At 37.7% G+C, this 19,734-nt stretch overlaps 3 protein-coding genes across 4 annotated transcripts; 1 reads left to right on the plus strand and 2 right to left on the minus strand.

Moving 5' to 3' along the window:
* The first annotated feature begins 397 nt into the window (after positions 1 to 397).
* LOC117576095 (leishmanolysin-like peptidase) lies at positions 398 to 15,216 on the plus strand. Its single transcript, XM_052007515.1, has 10 exons — positions 398 to 592; positions 1,255 to 1,572; positions 10,392 to 10,549; positions 11,875 to 11,905; positions 11,998 to 12,080; positions 12,167 to 12,278; positions 13,073 to 13,458; positions 13,515 to 13,928; positions 13,990 to 14,282; positions 14,342 to 15,216. The coding sequence occupies exons 2-10, from the start codon at positions 1,465 to 1,467 to the stop codon at positions 14,815 to 14,817; spliced, it is 2,061 nt and encodes a 686-aa protein (XP_051863475.1). The 5' UTR covers positions 398 to 592; positions 1,255 to 1,464; the 3' UTR covers positions 14,818 to 15,216.
* A 59-nt stretch (positions 15,217 to 15,275) lies between these two features.
* LOC117576096 (zinc finger protein weckle) lies at positions 15,276 to 17,480 on the minus strand. The gene is made up of 4 exons (XM_034260652.2): positions 17,207 to 17,480; positions 16,120 to 17,145; positions 15,715 to 16,064; positions 15,276 to 15,657 (listed from the first exon to the last, which is right to left on the minus strand). The coding sequence occupies exons 1-4, from the start codon at positions 17,396 to 17,398 to the stop codon at positions 15,495 to 15,497; spliced, it is 1,731 nt and encodes a 576-aa protein (XP_034116543.1). The 5' UTR covers positions 17,399 to 17,480; the 3' UTR covers positions 15,276 to 15,494.
* A 346-nt stretch (positions 17,481 to 17,826) lies between these two features.
* On the minus strand, positions 17,827 to 19,721 carry LOC117576098 (zinc finger protein weckle-like). 2 transcript variants are annotated; one of them, XM_052008153.1, is made up of 3 exons: positions 19,440 to 19,712; positions 18,118 to 19,385; positions 17,827 to 18,063 (listed from the first exon to the last, which is right to left on the minus strand). In XM_052008153.1, the coding sequence occupies exons 2-3, from the start codon at positions 19,383 to 19,385 to the stop codon at positions 18,042 to 18,044; spliced, it is 1,290 nt and encodes a 429-aa protein (XP_051864113.1). In that variant the 5' UTR covers positions 19,440 to 19,712; the 3' UTR covers positions 17,827 to 18,041. The 2 variants fall into 2 exon arrangements, with proteins under 2 accessions (XP_051864113.1, XP_034116547.1); XM_034260656.2 differs by having other exon boundaries at positions 17,828 to 18,063; positions 19,444 to 19,721.
* Between the last annotated feature and the right edge of the window lie 13 nt (positions 19,722 to 19,734).

Consider the following 19,734-nt stretch of genomic DNA (forward strand, 5'->3'; position numbering starts at 1 on the left):
GGGTTATCGATACATAGTTACCCTCAAACTGTACAGTTTGACTTAATGCGTCGTTGTGTTGCAATAAATAAGACGCAAAAATTGTAAATGTCCTTTTGAAGGACTAAAAATACATTGATAATATAAATTTGGACACTTTCTAACAAGTATGTTGTTATGTCTAGATAAACGGCTTGTGCCAAACCGGAAAAAATAAGTTTTAATATAGTGACAAATTGAACCAATAATAATTAACTAATACTATTGATTAAAATTATTGCATTACATATATTTTGTTTAATAATGGGCAATCAAGTTAAGGTAGCCGTATTTTTGGTATATTTTTTGGTATAAAATAGTGTATATGTAAATTAATGTTTGCGGTCACGCTGATAACATGCATCAATCGCTCATTCTTTCAGTTAATTCGGCAGTGAGCGTCCTACGATTAAGACGTTTTGTATGTTCGCGTCGCAACTGCAGCGCGTCGCGTCTTTGTCCAATTTATTCTCGTCGCCGCCCTCTCGCTTCTTCATGTGTGCGTTTTGTGTTGTGTACGGCGATTTTATTTATTGAAAAAAAAATTTTGCTTAAATTGAATGCAATGTAATGAGTAAGAGTGTTATTCAATATTTGTGAAAACGGTGAATATTTCATCAACAGACTCGTATGTCAATGCAGTTCATGAGAATTTGACATTTAACTTGATGTCGTTGTTGCCGTTAGTTGTTGTTGTTGTTGTTTGTTGTTACTGTGGTTAGCCGCTGCAGGTTAGAAACAAAAAAAGAGCAAAGAAAAAAAACAATATAAGACAATTGGCGTTGGCGTTGGCCGCTTGTGGGCCAAATTCGCGGACACGGACGCACCCACCCAAGTCCAAAAACCCCAATTCCAATTTGCTGTGTAACTGGCTTGTGTCGATGTGTGTGTGCCAGTGTGTGAGCTAGTTGTGGGTCCAAGTGTGAGTGTGTCGTGTGTGTGTGTGTGTACGGTGCAGGGCAGGGGGAAGGAGCATGGGCTGCCCAGCCGGTTTCGCTGCGCGAGTTAATTGACAATATACACAACAAAACAAAACCTAAAAAACAAAAAAAAAACAACACCAAACAAATATGAAGAAAGAAGCAAGCATAAAAAGCGAATGAGCAAATATCGCATATAATAAAGCATGCAACACAATCATCATTATCACCATCATCATAATCGTAATCATCAAGCAAACAAGACTGCAAACAAATGTTTAAATATTTTTGTTTCATTGATGACATGTGTTTAAAGTGAAGAGCGCTAATCGAAAAGAATCCTCATCATCATCATCATGATGTTTGGCCGGGCAACGAATGAGACGACGACGATAGCTTAGTTCTATATTTAAATACACCCGAAAACAACAGACGCTTCGATTGGCCGCCAAAAGCAAATCAGCCACCGCCCGCCCATCCCTCTTCCCACTTCCACTTCACAGCCCCACACCAAGTGGTCGGCGCCATGCAACATTCTCTTCTTCTGCCGCTGCTGCTGCTGCTTCAACTGACCATTCTTGTTGCGGCAGTTAATTCGCACAATTGCCAGCATCAGCATCCCAAAGCGCATGAGGTGAGTGCACTAAGATTTTTTTTTTTTTTTTAATTATAAATGGAATTGAATGCTACGAATTTTTATATTAACACTTGAAATATTCATCTACATTAATATAGTGTAAAGATGAATATTCATTTCTTTATTCAAATTAAAAAACTAAAATAGTTAAGTTAAATGATAAAATAAACGAGTTTAAAATCTCGTAAAATATAATTATTATTTCTAACATCTGAAAGGGGTTTAAGATATATTGATCTCATTAGGAATTCGCTACGTGCACTAGGAAAACCCCTTAGAAAAAACCCAAACAGATCAGATGATAGGTTAGTAATTAGTACCTTTTTTTTGCAATTGCCACATTATCCATCCATTACAGCTCCTCCCCAATCCTCCCATCCTCCCATCTCGGTTGCTCCAATTGCCTGTTTTAAGCGCCTCATTAGAGCGGCTCGTAATTGGTTGCTTGCCACTTCATTGCAATTCAATAATTGCGTCGACTTTTTCCTGGAATGAGCGTTCCAATTAGAGAGCATCTAGGTGGGCGGCTTAGCGTCTCGACTGAAAATTGTATAAAATTCATCACTGCGGAGAGCCGCATTCCATGTTCAGCAAATTACACATAAGTATTGCGCTTTCAACGGAAATATAAATTGTCTCAGATCCGTCGCATTTCTATTCTCCCCAACTATTCAACTTTCTCACATCGCAGACAACAATAGTTGAGTTTAAGCGCTCTTTACATACTATTTATTGTTCATATTTATAAAGCTAAGTAGTGTGCTCTTTATGTTATACGTTTTTTATTGTGAGGAGTAACATATAAGCAATTTGTACAAATCATTTTGCAATCATATATTGCATATACTTGCACTCTAATAATAGAACATTAGGAGGATTTTTTTAATCAACCAATTCTTTATAGATTCGTTTTTTAAATACTATAAATCTAAGCTGTCATTAAGCCTTTGGTTTTAAAACGATTAAAACCACTTTAGACAAGCTTAGAGATCTTCTTTATGTCAGATTTTTGTAGCATTTAATACTTGAAATTGAATCGTTATTTACCTAAAGCTGTAAATAAACATTTTTTAAAGTATTTTAATGAAAGCGAAATTATCATTGTAAAGTTATAACAAGTTTTCATAATTTTATGATATTCAAACCTATAGTGAATTACGAATGTTTATATTAAATACTTATATAAGCTGTTATTGACTTAGGGTAATAAAGTCTGTTTTAAATTTAGCATATTGGAAATGCCACAAAACAATGTCAACTTCCTGTTTGATAACTCATACGCTTGTGTACTTTGTTATTGTTTATTTTTGCGAGAAATGATGAAGAAACCTGATATGCATATTGTTTTGAAATTAGCTCAACGATTGAAGTGGAATCAAGTGCAACTTCTCACACACATGATTCTGCAGCAAGCAATGCTTTGAATTGACTAATTCCAGTTGCTAACTTGCTAATCATATGCACATTAAGATTCAGACTCAGTGCAACCGCATGCGATTGTAACGGCTTTGGGTTGCCAAATGCTTTTAGCAGGGGAATTGTGGGGTATAACCAGCTGTGTGTGTGTGTGTGTGGTTTATGTTTAGATATTTTGCGTTGGCTGTTTGTTCTGGTCCAGCACTTGTTGCGGTGTCCAGAGCACCACTTGTTGTTCTAATAGCAATCGACATCAACTTAATTGGTATTCTGTCTGGTAAAAAGGTCAGCTGCAATTGCGCCAAAGCGGCTCATTTACATAATTACGCTGCAGCTGCTTGTGGCCGGCGGAGTTTAAGAGGGTTTTTAAGCAAAGTAAAAGTATGCGAAAACGAGCAGTATTAAATTAAATTATATTAAATTGTAAAATTACATTTTACATTTACTTTATAATCAAACAATGTGCAGTGAAAGGGTGACTAACATTAAAACTTATTTATCGATAACGACAAAAATAATTATCTACTGCGTAGTATGTTCTAGTTGAGCACAGACTCCAGTGTTGGGTAGCTGAGTTTAATCCGCGTGCAATTATATTAATTATTCGTAACTTGAACTGTTCAAAATGCAAAGTGTTCCCGCGTTTCCTTCACTCTCCACTTCCGCTGCCCGTACATAATCTTCCCGCCCCCGACTCGCTTATTCCCCAGTAAGTCCTGAGTTAAGCGGAGATTGCTCGGATTTAGACGAGTATGTAAATGTAAATGTAAATGAAAAAATGAAAATGCGGGCACTGACAGTGACCGAGTACTTAAGCTTCCCTTGTTATCCGGCGAATGCCACAGAGTAGTCAGCGCTCATTTTTAATTAGAGTTAAATAAATTGAAAGAGCAAATTGAATCATTTGTCACGTTGTTGCTATGCTGCCTGCCATCTTATATTCGATGATACTCTGCTCCACATAGATAATCATGTTTATCGCGATGAGTAACAAGATTATGAAATGACCTTATCCTGGATAAGTGGAAATTTTTCTGCAAAATAAAACTCGTTAAACTTAACCTTGTTGTTTGACCACCTTGCGGCAGCATCAATAACTTCCGAAAACCAATTATCATTGTCATCGTCATCGATTTCGGTCTGTTTAACTGGATTCGATAACAACAAGCAAATTAAGGTATTTAGCAACACTAAGCAAACAAGAGGAATTCTCTTATTGGTCACTTGATAGCCCAATATGAATATCAATGTAATTGCGTGGTAAAGCTTTTCACTTTGTTGAAGGGGGATGCGGTGCTTTGCAATGGAGGACAAAATATGCGTCAGAGCGAAGCATGAATGACCTTGGTAGCCTTAAAATTCAATTTGCACAAGCTGAATGAATGCAGAACTCTATTTGTGTATTCAATGCTTTCACATTGAGAAAGTGAATGAATTAAATCAACTGTTACTTTTTGCCATTGCGCTTACTTAACTGTTTTTGTTACAATTGCAAAGTAGAAGCAACAGAGCAAAGCAGCAGATTGAAGGCGTTTTAAAAATAGTTGGCAAATAAATAAGCAAACAAGTGCAAAGATAAAATTGTTAAACTTATCTCCAGTGTATCATAGCCAGGTGAAACAAGTTTGTTGAAAGCCACAAGCAGTTAGTAGTCAGTCAGTCAGTTAGTCAGTTAGTTGATTATGCCGCATGGCTCGAGGCTAATTTTGAAACACACGCCAGGCCAATATTGTGAATTGGGGCTTTTTATTTATGTATGTGTGGTATGTGTGTGTGAGTGTGTGCGTGTGTAACGCAACTTATTGCCAAATGACAAATGGCACAAAAACTGTGAATGATACAATGGCGTGCAGTTAGTCCAAACTTTGGCAAATAGACCAGCTTCCCAGTTGAGATGGTGACCTTGCAGCAAGCAAGCATCATGCAGTTGTATTGCGTCTTTGTTTTGCTTTGATTGGCACCTTAACCAACGTCGAAACGGCTGCTGTTGAACTCCTACGTGATGAATTTCTACTCTGCAAACTGGGATTAAATTATTAATTTCATTTCGTTCTCTTTCGCTGCTGCTGCTGGGCTGACGCAATGCAACGTGCCTATGAACGTGACGCGACTGTATTCAAATGCAATTTATCCCAACTTTGCCGCCACTGTCTGATTCCATCCAATTTACAGCAGTTAGCGAGGCAAATTGACAAATCTGATTGTTATAAAGAGACAGCGGCTCACTAGAATGATCCCGAGCGTATAATATCACGTTTATTGTGTGTGAATGTGACTTGATTATTTATTATTAAATGTTATACAGTACATTAATTAAGTAACACATGTCCGACGGCCTTTTGTGGTCAGCGCGCGGTGAGGTAACAAAATGAATTGAGTGCGAGCGCGAGAGTGAGAGTAACAAATATGTATGCCGTAAAGTATCGCCGGCATGCAAAGTAGTCGATACCCCAGTCATCGACGTCACACACTCATACACAACATTACCTACGAGTACGAAAAGGAAACATGATTAGTAAACAACAATAAAGAGTCGCCTGGGCAGGCGCAGCAGTTAGCGTTGAAATGAAAGTGAAAGCACCACACACACTGCACACGTACACACACTCGCCGATTCACTCACACTCGTACTCTAACGCGCAGTGAAGCTTGAAAGCTTTCGATTGATCTGCCCGGCGGTGGTGAGTGAGCAGGTGACAGTCAATCGATGGTGAAAAACTGCGGAAGAGCGCCAACGGGGGGAGAGATAGAGAGAGAGAGACACAGTAAACGAAGAAATGTCGTCACGGTTGGCATGACTTACTGAACGACTTGACAGATTGACTACGTAAATAATTACTCAATATAACGCCACACCCCTCTCACTCTCTGTCTCTATTGATTCACCTGCTTAAATTAGCATGCGCAACTGTTAAGTGTCCACACAGTGTGCAGCACATGGCTCGATTGGCACCCAGCGCATGCGTGCCTCGAATTCATGTTTAGCTATTTACGTGTTTTGGCCAAAAAAGCTAATACGGGAGGTAAATCGAGTAGGCGCCGCCGTCTTGTGATGCGGCCAAGTGTAACAACAACCGGCACATTTCTCTTTTTTTTTGCTTTAGTTTTTATTTTTTTTTTTTTTTTAGCTATTTTGCTCTCTATGTTACTTCTTTGTTATTTGTTGTATTGCCTTAAACGTGAGTCGCATTGCAAAGACTGGGATGGATGGATACGCTCCAATGTGGCCCACTAAAATTTGTTAGATATAGTAGACGAATTTGTATGTTAGTCCGCAAGCTAGTTGAGCATTACGTCTTATCGGAGATTAAATAAGCGCACACAACGCTCAGCTTAGCTGTGCTTAGAAAGTGTGGCGCCAGCTCCTTGACCAAATTCCATAATCAGCTGCATCTTTTTTTTTTTTTTGGGCAAGCCTTTAGTTTATCTTAATTTCACAATTAAACATAAACTTAAAACCATCCTTAATTTATTTGACTTTTAATATAGTGTTATTACTACAATCTTTTTAATTGATTTGTTTATAATTTTTTTATAGTTATTACTATAATCTTTATAATTGATTTATTTATAATTTCTATACTTATTACTATAATCGTTATTTATATTTTCTATGTCTGGACTTATAAATTTTAATTTCTTTATAGCGATTCGATATATTTTTTTAGGTTTTATTTAAAGTTTTCAAAAATTGCGTAGTTCAGATTTAACTTACCGAGTTTTTCTTTATTGGGAATATTATATTGTTGTTCACATGTTTAGATTTATTTGTACTGAATATCTTCAATTATGCTTTTAAGAGATAAGATACATTAAATATAATAAATTAAAGATATTATGTTGACAGACTGATTGAGCATTCCTCTTTATATCAACGGTTAATCTGGTTCTTATTGAATATCGGAATATTCCTCTCTTAAGCCTTATCAACGGAATCTTCGAAATCATCCGACGTATTTGCAAAACAGATTGCCGAACCGAAATTGTGTTTAAAAATACACAAGTGCAAAATCAATAAATTATTCAATTGCACAACTTGAGAATTTTGGCGCATTAATTGTTTATTTATGATTAATAAAATGCAGCGGTTTTTGATTGTCTCGTGACGTGAGACGCGTCATTAATGGCGCATCGACAGTTGGATGATAATGGAATTAATAAATTTCGATGATGGCATGGCAATGCCTTTTGGCTTTAGATTGTTGCAACATGCTGCGACAGACAGGCAGACAGGTTGTCAGTGCGCCACTTGCCTTGTTGCATGCAACGCTGTCTAAATCGCATTGTGCGTCAGGTGGCTGCGGTTCATCTTTCACCTGGTGAATGCCTCACAGATGCTTTGTACCGTTTTGCGGTCGTTTTCAAACGGCTTTTCAAACCACACAAAAAACGCGACGCAGTTTTGCATTATGCCTCTGACAATAAGAAGGGGATCGACGCAAAAGGGAGGGGAGCATCGTGTTTGAAGATCATGCTAAATGCTGTTCCATCATTTGAGGGTCGTCACGAACGGGGAACGAAACAACAACAACAATAAAAAAAAACTACTTACTGTAATATTTACTTTTGTTATCTTAATGATTTGCTTAACGATCGGTAGTTGCGAGACAATTCACGCGGAGGGTAGATGATATCATAAGTAAGCAATTGAAGTTCCCCCTTAACACTGTTGTCTATGTGTCAACGTTCTCCAAAGGTTTTTTGCGATTTACAAATACTCGCTATTCAGAGCGTAGAAGAGTATCATTAATTAATGAGAATGTAAGACCTTGTAGTTAAGATCTTCTAGATCTTCAAGATTATTGGAGTTAGATTTTTAGAATTGTTCGTTTAGTTATCTTAAATCATTAAAATTACAATGGTATTTAGTTTTTACTGAAAAGTGAAACAAATAAACCATTTTTAAAATATTATATTTAATATAACTTAATCTGAAATTTTGCTAGTGTTAATAATTAGAGAGAGATTTTAGAATTGTTTAAATTCCGTTTAGTTAGCTTCCAGCATTTAAATTACAATGTTATTTCCTTATTTTTTACTGAAAAGAGAAACAAATAAACAATTTTATAATTAATAGATCTTAGTAACCTTACAGCATTTAAATTACCATGGTATTTCCTTATTTTTAATTACTGAAAAGTAAAACAAGTAAACTATTTTATAATATAATAAACCTTAATCTGAAATGCTGACTTTTTTCATAAGATTTATAATGTCTCGATCTTACAGATTACTATTTGCTTAGTATACCTGAAAAATAATATCTGCATTTGCAAATTATTAAGAGAAAAAAATACTTATCTATTGTGTAGACCACTGAAGCATGACAGTTCCTTGATTGCCAAGCAAAAAATATATTTGTTGGTCAGACATCGTGTCATGAGCATAATAGCTAAATGACATGGAGCGCGAACAGGGAGTTTTTCGAATTCCGGAAATGTTTTTATTTTTTAACTTTTTGTCTTACAAAATTAGCTTTGTTTCCCTTTTATTCAATTTCGCTGCGAATCTGCAAGAAGCGAGTATCTCACAGTCGAGGTCACTTCACTCCATAAAGTTCTTGCGATCGTGTTTGTGTTCTTTTGCTTGCTAACAAATATAGATAAATTGCTGGCACACAACAATGAAAATACAGATAATACTTATTCATATGGCTTAGCTATAAAGTCGACTAATGGCTTATAACGAGACGCAGGTGTCTGGCATTGCCATTTAGCAAAACACTTTGTGTCGATCTCACGCTCAATTCGAACTCAAAAGTGTCCAGCATCAGATTAATTCTATTGTTCGATTCTTTGCTATTCTCTGTTGGGTTGAAGTAGGAGATTTCTTAGGCGAGTTATTTCACTAGACTTGATCTTCACTTTCGTTTTCGTTGATTAATTAATTACTGGCTTCCACTTTAATAATAATATATGAAAATGAAATGATTATTGACATCGCTGAAGCGTATCCATAAGATACTCTTTTTTTTATGCGGCCATCCATAAATATGTTGAAAATTGTTTATAACATAGATGAAAATGAGCTGGCATGCATATTCAACAGAGTCTAATTTATGCACAATAATTGGCACACATTGCACAATGGCCAAAACAAAGGGCAGAAACCCACACACACACACAGACACACACAAACAAACGAACAAATTAGCCAAAGTGGCTAAGAGAGTTAACAACAATAACTAAAATAGCAAAGCGAAGCAAAACAAATCACCGAAAAGCCCCAAATCATTGACATTTGTTTTGATGTCTCAATCGCTCGACAATCGACATTTTGGCGGGCAATTTAAAAATTAATTTCACTGCAATTTACAATTGCCAATTATCTATGTTACTAGCTGAGGCAGCACGGTCCGTCAGTTCGTCAGTTAGACAGTCTTTGTGTGTGGCCTTTGTCGTCTGTGTCGTCATCTAATTGTTACCAACAATTTCGCTTTCATTCAAACCCAAAACGAGCCATCGCATCGCATTTCTTCTCACTACACTGAGAGAAAATCAAGTCAATTAGGTTGCGATCATTCAAATCAAAAGGTTTCGCTTTTAGAAAAGTTTACAAAGTTTTCTATTAGATTCTGATTTGGGATCGACTAGATTTTAGTTCAAAACCAGTTCTTTTAGATTCATATTTTCTTTATAAAATTATTATTTATTTTATTCTTGTTTATTTTAATAGCTTAAGTGAGATAAATACAATTCAATACTTTTGGTTTAATATACTAATCAAAAGCTATTTATTATATTTAATACTTTGCTAACCTAATCCAATTTAAATTTATGATTTAATATGTATTTTGACAATATAAACAAAAAATAATGATTCATTTATTAATTTGGTATTATTATAATATATAGTTCAATTCTAAATAATACTTTCATTTCAATTTTATTAGAATATTTATGTATATTGTTTATTTGTTTGAAATATAATATCTAATATTTTAAGTAATTAAATATGAATTTTGACAGCCTAAAAAAGATTCTTTTAATAATTTAGAATTATTATAATTCTGATTTCAATACTGAATTATACATTTTATTACAATATTTTTTATTGTTTATTTGTTTGATATAGCTAGAATTTTAAATATTTTTTAATAATGTTAAAGTATAATTAAAACAATTTTTTGTTTTGGTTTTATAGTTTTACACTTATTTTTGTTTATTTTATTCATATTAATGATGAAATGAATTAAGTATTTTTTAAATAGCGTTTAAAAATTGAAGATTTATGTATTCACTTTTATATTTGTTAAGTCGTAACTAATTAAAGTTATTTATATTAATTATCAAATTATATAAATGTGTTTTTTTAATGACATACTTATTGACTTTAGATTATAGTTTTACTCACAGTGTAACGTTGATTAATATCTATCTCGCGATCTCTTTTGCTTGCAGGTTGTGCACGGCGTGCGCCTTCAGCTGGCCAATGATGATGATGAGGTGGCTGTCGATGATTGGGAAGATCCCGCGGCGCATAATGTGAGGCGACGTCGCAGCATTGTGGCTGATCAGCCGCTGCGCATTCTGCTCGTCTACGATGAATCCGTTTACAGGTGAGACAGCGACTCCGATTCGTATTCGGACTTTTCCACGGTCACTGTGTTAGCTTAATTGCGCTTTAATGGCAAGCGGCCAACTGTCGAACTGGTCAACACGTCAGTCAATTGGCCAAGTTGAATGTTGAATGGTGAACAGTTAACAGTTTACGCTGCGACTTGGCCGAATGTCAAGTTAACAACCGTTAGGCGTTTGCTTTACAGCCCCGTCCGTCCGTCTGTCTGTCCGTTCGTTCATTTTGGGGCGTTGAGTAACCCACTTGAGTACCGAAATTGGTTTTCGCTGTGCGACGCCGTCGACGGTTCAATTTGTTGAAAAATTAATGCGGTGTCTCTTTAAGGTTGACGCTGATTGCGACATAATTTGTCTATGATTTAAACTTCCAACTAAATGGCCAGGTCAACAGATATAGACACAAACCCACTCTTAGCTTATCGACGCCAATGCCAAGCGGACAAGGTCAATTCCAGGAATTGTTGCTTGGCAACAACAAAAACCTATACTTACCTAAAGACTGGGCATAACCGACTTGTTATTACGTTTTGCAGTGCATATTAAATCACTAAAACAATTGGCTCTAATAATCAGTTGGAATCTGCATAACACAAGCCAACTAATCAGATAATATATAATCTAGTAATTATTTTGTTTTCATAGCTCAATTAAAACAAATCTGTTAGGCGTGCTTAGTACTTGTACTTTTTTGTAATTAGAATTTTATTGTTATTTCGCTTAAATATTATTATTATTATTTCCTTACTTGTGAATTTCATTACCTAGAGCGTAACATTGTGTTGTTTAATTGTTTATGCAATTTAAACAAATTAGACTCATCTCTCGTCTCGAGGTTGCCAAACTACAATTTGGAGTTATTGTTTTATGTTTTGTAAACAATAAAATCGTCATTATGTCTCTCTTTATGAGTGTGTTGGGTAATTAATTTCGATATTGTTTCAAAAAGCACATAATCAGATACGGTGGCCCACAAAAAAGTTTAAACTTGACCTTTATTTGCCGCTTGATAAGCTAAACTAATGAAGCGGCATTATGCGAAAACCCAAAACTTGATATTAGCATAAAAATTAATAAATATATCAGATGTAAACAAGACGAATGAAAAGAAACTAAATACATAAAGATGTTGTAGATAACAAAATATGCATACATTTGGTTTAAACCTAAATAAAAATCGTATTAGTCGAACATCAGCTAGATTATCCACAGTCAATTGTACTTCAGGATTTGCTATTCTGTGAATCCTCAAAATGTTTTGAAGCATTATTAATTGAGTGCTATTCAATTTTGCAACTTTATTTCACAGACTGGAGGAAGAGAAATTCAATTTAATAAATGTAAGTGAGCTGTTGTTAGACTCAATCACGAATAGCTTCGCTCTAATATCGCTCTCTATCTCTCCCTTCATTACTCCCACTTCAATGAACAGGACACTGTGCTACCGGAGGCGGTACAATTCTGGGAACAGGCGTTGATGGTGCGCGAAACGAAGGGCGTGATTCGATTGAATCGGTAAGTAATTGCTGACATTTGCTTTAGCTTCAGCTTCGGTTTGGGCTTGGTCCATTAATAAGGCTTTGCTTGGTATCCATTTGCAGAAAATGCGACAGCACTCAGGTTTATGTGAAGAATGGCAACACTCACTGCATTGATCACTGCAAGTCGACGACGATGTGCGGAGAGGTGCAGGTGCCCAACGAGCATCTGGATGTAAGTTCAATTTCAAACTATACGCTCCATTTATAAGAAGCAGGCAGAAGGGGGTATCTCTGATTATATATAGTAATAAAGCATTGTCATAGTGTCTAAGTACTAAATTTTGCAGATAGTTCTTGACAAGCTGAATATTTAATGTGTATAATATTCCAATTTTAGCCTTTTCTATTTATAAAGTCCTTAGACCTTTTTGACTTAGCCATTAAATATTAAATAATTGTATTTATATATTGGGTACTAAAATAACTTGACTTATATAGTACACATTTAGTTCGCAACCTCTTTTATTTCTAAGTATTTTGGGATGGGTTCACGTGTTACACAGTCGAGCACACTTAAGTGTACTTTCCCTACTTACTTAGGGGAGAGCAGAACAGTCATACTGTCTGAGCCTTTCGTCTGGGTTAAATTTATGTTGACATCATACTTATTTTCTAATTTATCTTACTTACAGACAAATCATAAACTTTTACAAGAAGAGTTTTTTATATTAATTGATTTTAAGAAACGAATTTTAGGGAAAATAAAGATTAATTGTACATATAGTTTTCATATTTATTAGGTTAATACAAAGTAAAGTTTATTTTCTGATTTACTATATTTAATAATTGCTACCTCAAAGAAATATTTTATTCATTGATTTCATATTTATTAGGTTTATACAAAGTAAAGTTTATTTTCTGATTTAATATATTTAATAATTGCTACCTCAAAGAATTATTTAATATATTTTTTTTAGCATTTATCAGGTTTATATAAAGTAAAGTTTATTTTCTGATCACCACCAGGTGTGTCGAGTGTGCAACAGCACAGGACAAAACTGTCGCATTGACACCAACACGCAACCTGGCGAAGGCATTGAGAATGCTGACTTTGTGTTCTATGTGTCAGCGAGACAGACGCAACGCTGCTACAAAGGACTCACAGTTGCGTATGCGGCACATTGTCAGCAGGAGGCGCTGTTGGATCGCCCCATTGCAGGGCATGCGAATCTGTGTCCCGAGAGCATCAGCACCAAGCCACAAGAACTGCAAACGCTGATATCCACGGTGAAGCATGAGATTCTGCATGCACTTGGCTTTTCAGTCAGTTTGTACGCCTTCTTTCGGGACGACGAGGGACGCCCACGCACGCCACGTAAACCGGACACAGGCAAGCCATACCTAAATGAAAAGTAAGTACTGGAATGAGCATTGTGAGAGGCGAAATTAATGATTCGATTCCTTGCAGATTGCAGATACATCAGTGGAGCAACACAACCATCCGCAAGGTGGAGCGTCACAATTGGGCAGTGCGTAGTGGGCACGTTAAGAAGGTGGTGGACATGCTGGTGACGCCACGGGTTGTGAAGGAGGTGCGTGAACATTTTAACTGCGATATACTCGAGGGTGCCGAGCTGGAGGATCAGGGTGGCGAAGGCACAGCGCTTACCCACTGGGAGAAGCGCATACTGGAGAATGAGGCGATGACGGGAACGCATACACAGTCGCCTGTCTTTTCACGCATCACCCTGGCTCTGATGGAGGATTCGGGTTGGTATCGTGCCAACTATTCGATGGCCACGCCGCTGACTTGGGGCAAGAACTTGGGCTGCGTTTTTGCGATGCGCAGCTGCAAGGATTGGATACAAATGAATCATGATAGGTAAGCGAAGTGCAGACAATTAAACTAGCTTGATTATTAAATGACTTATTCTTCGTTTTAGGGGTCATTCTATACATCCTTTCTGCTCGAAGGTGAAGCAGGATCCATTGCAAACCGAGTGCACAGATGATCGCAATTCGGTTGCGTTGTGTAATCTAATTAAGCATGACTTTGAGCTGCCCAAAATCTATCAGAACTTTGACAGTCTCAACAACATCAAGAGCGGCGAGGAGGGATTCTATGGTGGCTCTGTTTCGTTAGCGGATCATTGTCCTTACATACAGGAGTTCACGTGGCGTAGCAAAAACGTTATTGTGCGCGGCTCGCATTGTCGCTTTGTGGAGAATAATCCAAGTAAGCTAAGCTATAGTTCGATTACTTGGCAAACATTAATCAATGAATTCTCCAAACAGAACCCGAGAAGAACTTCGCCTTGGAGAGCTATGGCCAGGGCTCCAAGTGCTTCGATCACAGCGAGTCCATGTGGGAGGAACGCTCTTGCCACCAGACACGCGAGTGGCAGCATTGGGGCAGCGGTTGCTACAAATACAACTGCTTCGATGGACGCCTGCACATTCTGGTCGGCAACTACAGCTACAAGTGCTCGTTTCCCGGCCAGAAGCTGTCCATACGCATAGCTGCCAACGGTTGGTTGCACAAGGGCGCCATTATGTGTCCGCCATGCCATGAATTGTGCGGCGCCTATTTTGCCGCCGAGGGCAAACAATGCCGACCCGGTGAGGAGCCCGATCCGCTCAATAAATATCCACGCGATGATCTTGCGTGTGGCGCTGATGCACAGCGTCATTCTATGGCCATAATCAGCACTGCGCTGCTGTTAGCTTTGCTGTGGTTTGCAAGGCCCAGCTGCAGCTGCAGTTACTCATAAATGTTCTCTATGTTTTTTAGTGAAATTTGTAAATTGTATTTGTACAATATATGCTCAATTTGCCTATCTATAAGACCACATCTAATTGTAATGATCCACAATTTTAACGTTATATACTTAGATATATTTGTATTTGTAACTCGTATTCGTATTGTATCCCGATATGTGATCTTTACTAAGGATATTTTTGTGAAACGTCGAATGATATCTATTGCGACATTTAAGCATAGCTTTTAAGTTATATTTCGTATAATGATCTATACATTCCAAAGTATTTGCTACATTTCTTTTTGCTGATGAAGCGGATAATCACAATCTGAGATATTATCAGGTAATACTGAAAATCCGTGAAATATTCGGATTGTGGCTATTTCCAAAAACAAAAAAAAAACAAACAAACCTTTTGTTACAACAATCTTTTTTGTTATTTATTTTTTCGAAATTCGTTTATTATCGCGTATCTTGTGATGTATCCATTTTGTTTTAATCCTAAGTTTTGGTTTTCGCTCGACCTTAAAGCATTTAAGATCTATCTGTACAATCTCGAAAATTGCTCTTAACTTTAAGCTGAATTTGTGAATAAAGTCTATTGTATATATCTGTATGGAAATGAAAGATTGCTCGCAAAGTGCTGAATTCATTTATAATATATATTTTGGAAACAAAAACAATGCCAATTACGTGCAGTCTTCAACAATTTCGTAAAGAACTTCTTCTTCAGCTTCCTCCTCCATATCTTCTTCTACAAGTATAGAATCTGTCGCATCTGTAATTTCTTCTGTGACTTGTGTCCGTGTTAAAGCCGTGGTTGCTTTCGCTGGCTTTTTGACGCGCTTGGAACTGTTTTGGAGAAGAATGTTAGAAATTAAAGTAATCTTTTTTGTGTTCAAAACTTACGTTTCTGTGAGTTCGGTGATCATGGGCAGATATGTGGAACGCATGACACCACGAGCTTCCTCCTCAGCCAACTCCTTGGGATGTGTTTTTCGTTTATGCATGCGACAATTGGAGCCATTTGCAAAGTCCTTGCCACAAAAGTTGCACTTATAAGGCCTGATGCCTGTGTGGAGAATGAGATGAGCCTTCAATGTCTTGCCTCGCTTGAAGGCAGCTCCGCAAACATCACATTTGAATTGCTTGGCATCCGAATGCACCAGCTGATGCATGTTGAGAGTGCGACGGGTGTTGAGCTTCAATCCACAGATGTTACACACATAATTATTATTCGTATGTGTATCCGAATGAATCTGTGAAGAAATTAATAATTAAATGTTGGATTCATAACCAGCGAATCAAACTCACTTTTAATCTGGCCATGTTTTTGAAGCGACGCTGGCACACTGGACACTCGAAAGGACACTCATCCGTGTGCACCAGCTTGTGCTCATTGAGCGCTGTGATTGTCTTCATGCCTTTGCCGCAGCAGTCACAGATATAAGGCTTCACATTCTCGTGTATAAACATAATGTGACGTTTAAGAGCTCCAGGTGTTGTGAATAGTTTGGGGCAATAGCTACACGCATTATCCGCCTTATCCTTAGCCGGCATGTGGCTGCGATAGTGGGCAGTTAGTTGATTCTCTGTGGCGAAAAAGGTTTTGCACCTCTTACACTCCAGGTTGGGTATATCGGTGGCATCCAGACCATGCACCTCAGCCATATGGCGCTTGTACGCCATGGGTTTCTTATAGCACTTGTTGCACGATGAACACTTGTATTGGGTCTGTCCATTCGACGCCTCTTCGTTCACCAATTGTTGCACCTCACTCGGCTCGTCAACATCTGCTGAGCTCTCCTTGATTTCCTCTTCGTTTGTGGTTATTGTCGTTGTGGTTGTTGTTGTGGCATCAGTATCAACAAGCTCTACTTCACCTTTTGGATCCATTGGCGATGCTGCATCCTGCGAAGATTCTTCGTCCTTCAAATACACATCTTCCGCTGTATCTTCAGCCTCTTCGTAAGTATCATATGCGTTTTCGTCGTTTTCAATTATTTCGGAAGCATCAATTTCCGCCATTATTTCAGCTTCAGCTTCATAAGACTCGACTACATCATCGACAACATATTCAGAAGTCTCCGCATCTGTTTCCTCAACTGTTGGCTCCTCTGATGGCTCATTCTTAGAAATAATGTGCTTCCACTCGTCACTTAACACACCACATTCTCGCCGCAGGTCATCGAATTTGAGATGAGCTTGGGCTCCCGCCTGCTGCAACCGTGAAAAGAGAGTTTGTACGCGATTCACACGGTCTGAAAACTCAATGAGATCCTCTACTAGTGTGTAGCATTCCTTGCACAGCGCATTGCTCAGCTCATCCTCCATTTTGATCTATAATTTGTATAATTTCTTAGTATCTAAGGTATATCATTGAATGCAAAACCATACTTACATTGACCCAAAAGTATTTACCAATGGCCACAGCGAGAACGCTTGTCCATGTTTGATCTCCATCTCGAAAATATACATTCACATTGTCCGAATGCTCTTTGGCACATAGTCGACACCAATGATGCCAATCCGCGGTTTCGGTGCCTGCCATCAACGCTCCTGAAGTGCTTTCCTGACGTGCGCTGCCCGTCATTTGAAAGATATACTAAAATTACAGCTAAGAATTTAGTAAACAATTCACTTTTGTTATGACCACCTCAACAATCGATGCTTGTGGCAACAGTATCGATATTTTGTTGTCTCAGTCGATAATAGCTCCTATCGATAGCCTGTTATTGTATCGAAAATAGCCCAATAATATGTGTAATAATTAGGACAAGTTTATTTAAATACAGGTGGCGGTTTATTTAATCTCATATGTGTTCAGTATTGCATACCATGTATTTTCTATCTTCTGTACATTTATAACTCGGGTTGTTTACATTATCGAAAAACGAAAGGGTTTTCCATTGCATTCCTTAGGTTAATATTTTTATTTTTTATCACAATCTGTGCTTGCTGCATCTACATAGATATTTTGGTGTCCCGACCGATAATAGCAGTCCTTAGCGATAGCCGTATACTTTATCGAAACACAAACCTATCATTTCCACTATTGTATTATTTTATATTTTAATATTTTAATGAATTAAAACTTATGTGCTTAATGCTAAGGGACGTTTATTTTTTAATCTCATATATATACTGCATTTCAAAGAAATAATTTTTTTACCAATTCATATTTATAATATGAATAATAATAAATAATAATATATTTAGAATATGAATTGTTCTTTTCATTTTGAATGCTTTTGGGACCTGAAAAGAAAACAATTATTATTTATTTTTAGCTTGTAATAGATTTAAACTCACATAACACGTAGCTCCTCCAATGTGGGTACTTGTAGTCTCGCTGGTGAATCGCCACTATCCTCTTTTTGCAGTTCATTCGGATGCTTTTTCAACTTGTGAGCTCGACAATTTGCATTACATGCAAATGTTTTCTTACAGTATTTACAAACATATGGCCGCAGTCCTGTGTGGCTAATCAAATGTCTTTTAAGTGTTTTCGACCGCTTGAACAAAGCACCGCAGACATCACACTTGAATTTACGATCTTCGCTATGCACTAATTTGTGCATATTCCAAGTGCGACGTGTCTGCAACTTTTTCCCACACACATTACAAATGTAATTTGGTTCCTCGTGCGTTTGATAATGCATCTTCAGTCTGGCCTTGTTTTTGAATGCCGCTTTGCAGACAGAACAGTTGAAAGGACGTTCCTCGGTGTGGACCAGAAGATGTTCATTCAATGCTGTAATTGTCTTTAGTTGCTTGCCACAATGATCACATATAAAGGGCTTGGCATTCTCATGCATGCCTTCTTTATGAAGCTTTAATGCTCCTGCCGACGACAACGTCTTGTCACACAGTTCGCAATAGGTGTTCTTATCCATTTTGGTGCGTCGCTCGATCTTGCGACAACCAACGCGCAAATGCTTTTGATAGGAGGCAGGATTTAAGTACACTTTGGAGCACCAATTGCACTTGAGTTTACGGCGCTTCGATGACGTTTCTAGATCGACATCTTCGTCTACATCGCTGCTGGTTAAAAAATCACATGGTTCCGCAGAGGAACCACTGCCAGGTTGAGGCAGTAACTCCAACTCAGCATCGAGACTTTCTTGAATTGGTTTCTCATTATCACTATCACTGCTCTCGGCTTTAGTGGCTGCCTGCAGTTGGCTGTGCTCCCTTATGGGTCTTCCTCTGCCACGCTGTTTTTTGACATCGTCGTCTTTAGTGTCATCTCCGCCAGCAATGATAATCTCCTCAATTGGCAAGTGCTCATTTTCGCCCTCAACAAACTCTTGTTTTGGCAACGCATTCGGAGTTTCTATGGCCTCATTGTTTCTCTCCATTTCTAACACAGGTTTAATGATATGCGTCCACTGACCATCTCGCAGTCCATACTGCTGTCGCAGCGCATCCACATCCAGCTGTTTGTGGGGCTCTGAGCTGCGCAACACTTCAAAGATTACCTGCACCTTGTTGACGTGTTCAGCGAAATCGATTAGCTCGCTTATCAATGTATAGCACTCCTTGCAGAGCACCCCACTCAACTCATCCTCCATTCGCATCTAAAAATGCAATATTTAAGTAATTATTGCACACATTTACCATGGCATACTCACTCACATGCACATCAAAATATTTTCTAATTGCCATTATCAAAACACTGTTCCATGTATTTTCTTTGCCGCTGGTATATACTCTCACATTTCCGCCAATGTCATCCTTGGCACATAGCCTACACCAGTTCAGCCAATGGCTATCAATACTAACTTGTTCATTATGTTCCGACATCGTTGTGGATCGGATTAAAATATTTATAAACAATATTGATACTACAGCGGCATGTTGATTACATCGCATTAGTGATGCAAATAACAAAATTGCTATCGAGATTTTCGCAGTTGAGCGCTACCA

Source organism: Drosophila albomicans, chromosome 2R, assembly GCF_009650485.2.
Source record: "Drosophila albomicans strain 15112-1751.03 chromosome 2R, ASM965048v2, whole genome shotgun sequence".
NCBI classification, from domain to species: Eukaryota; Metazoa; Arthropoda; class Insecta; order Diptera; family Drosophilidae; genus Drosophila; species Drosophila albomicans.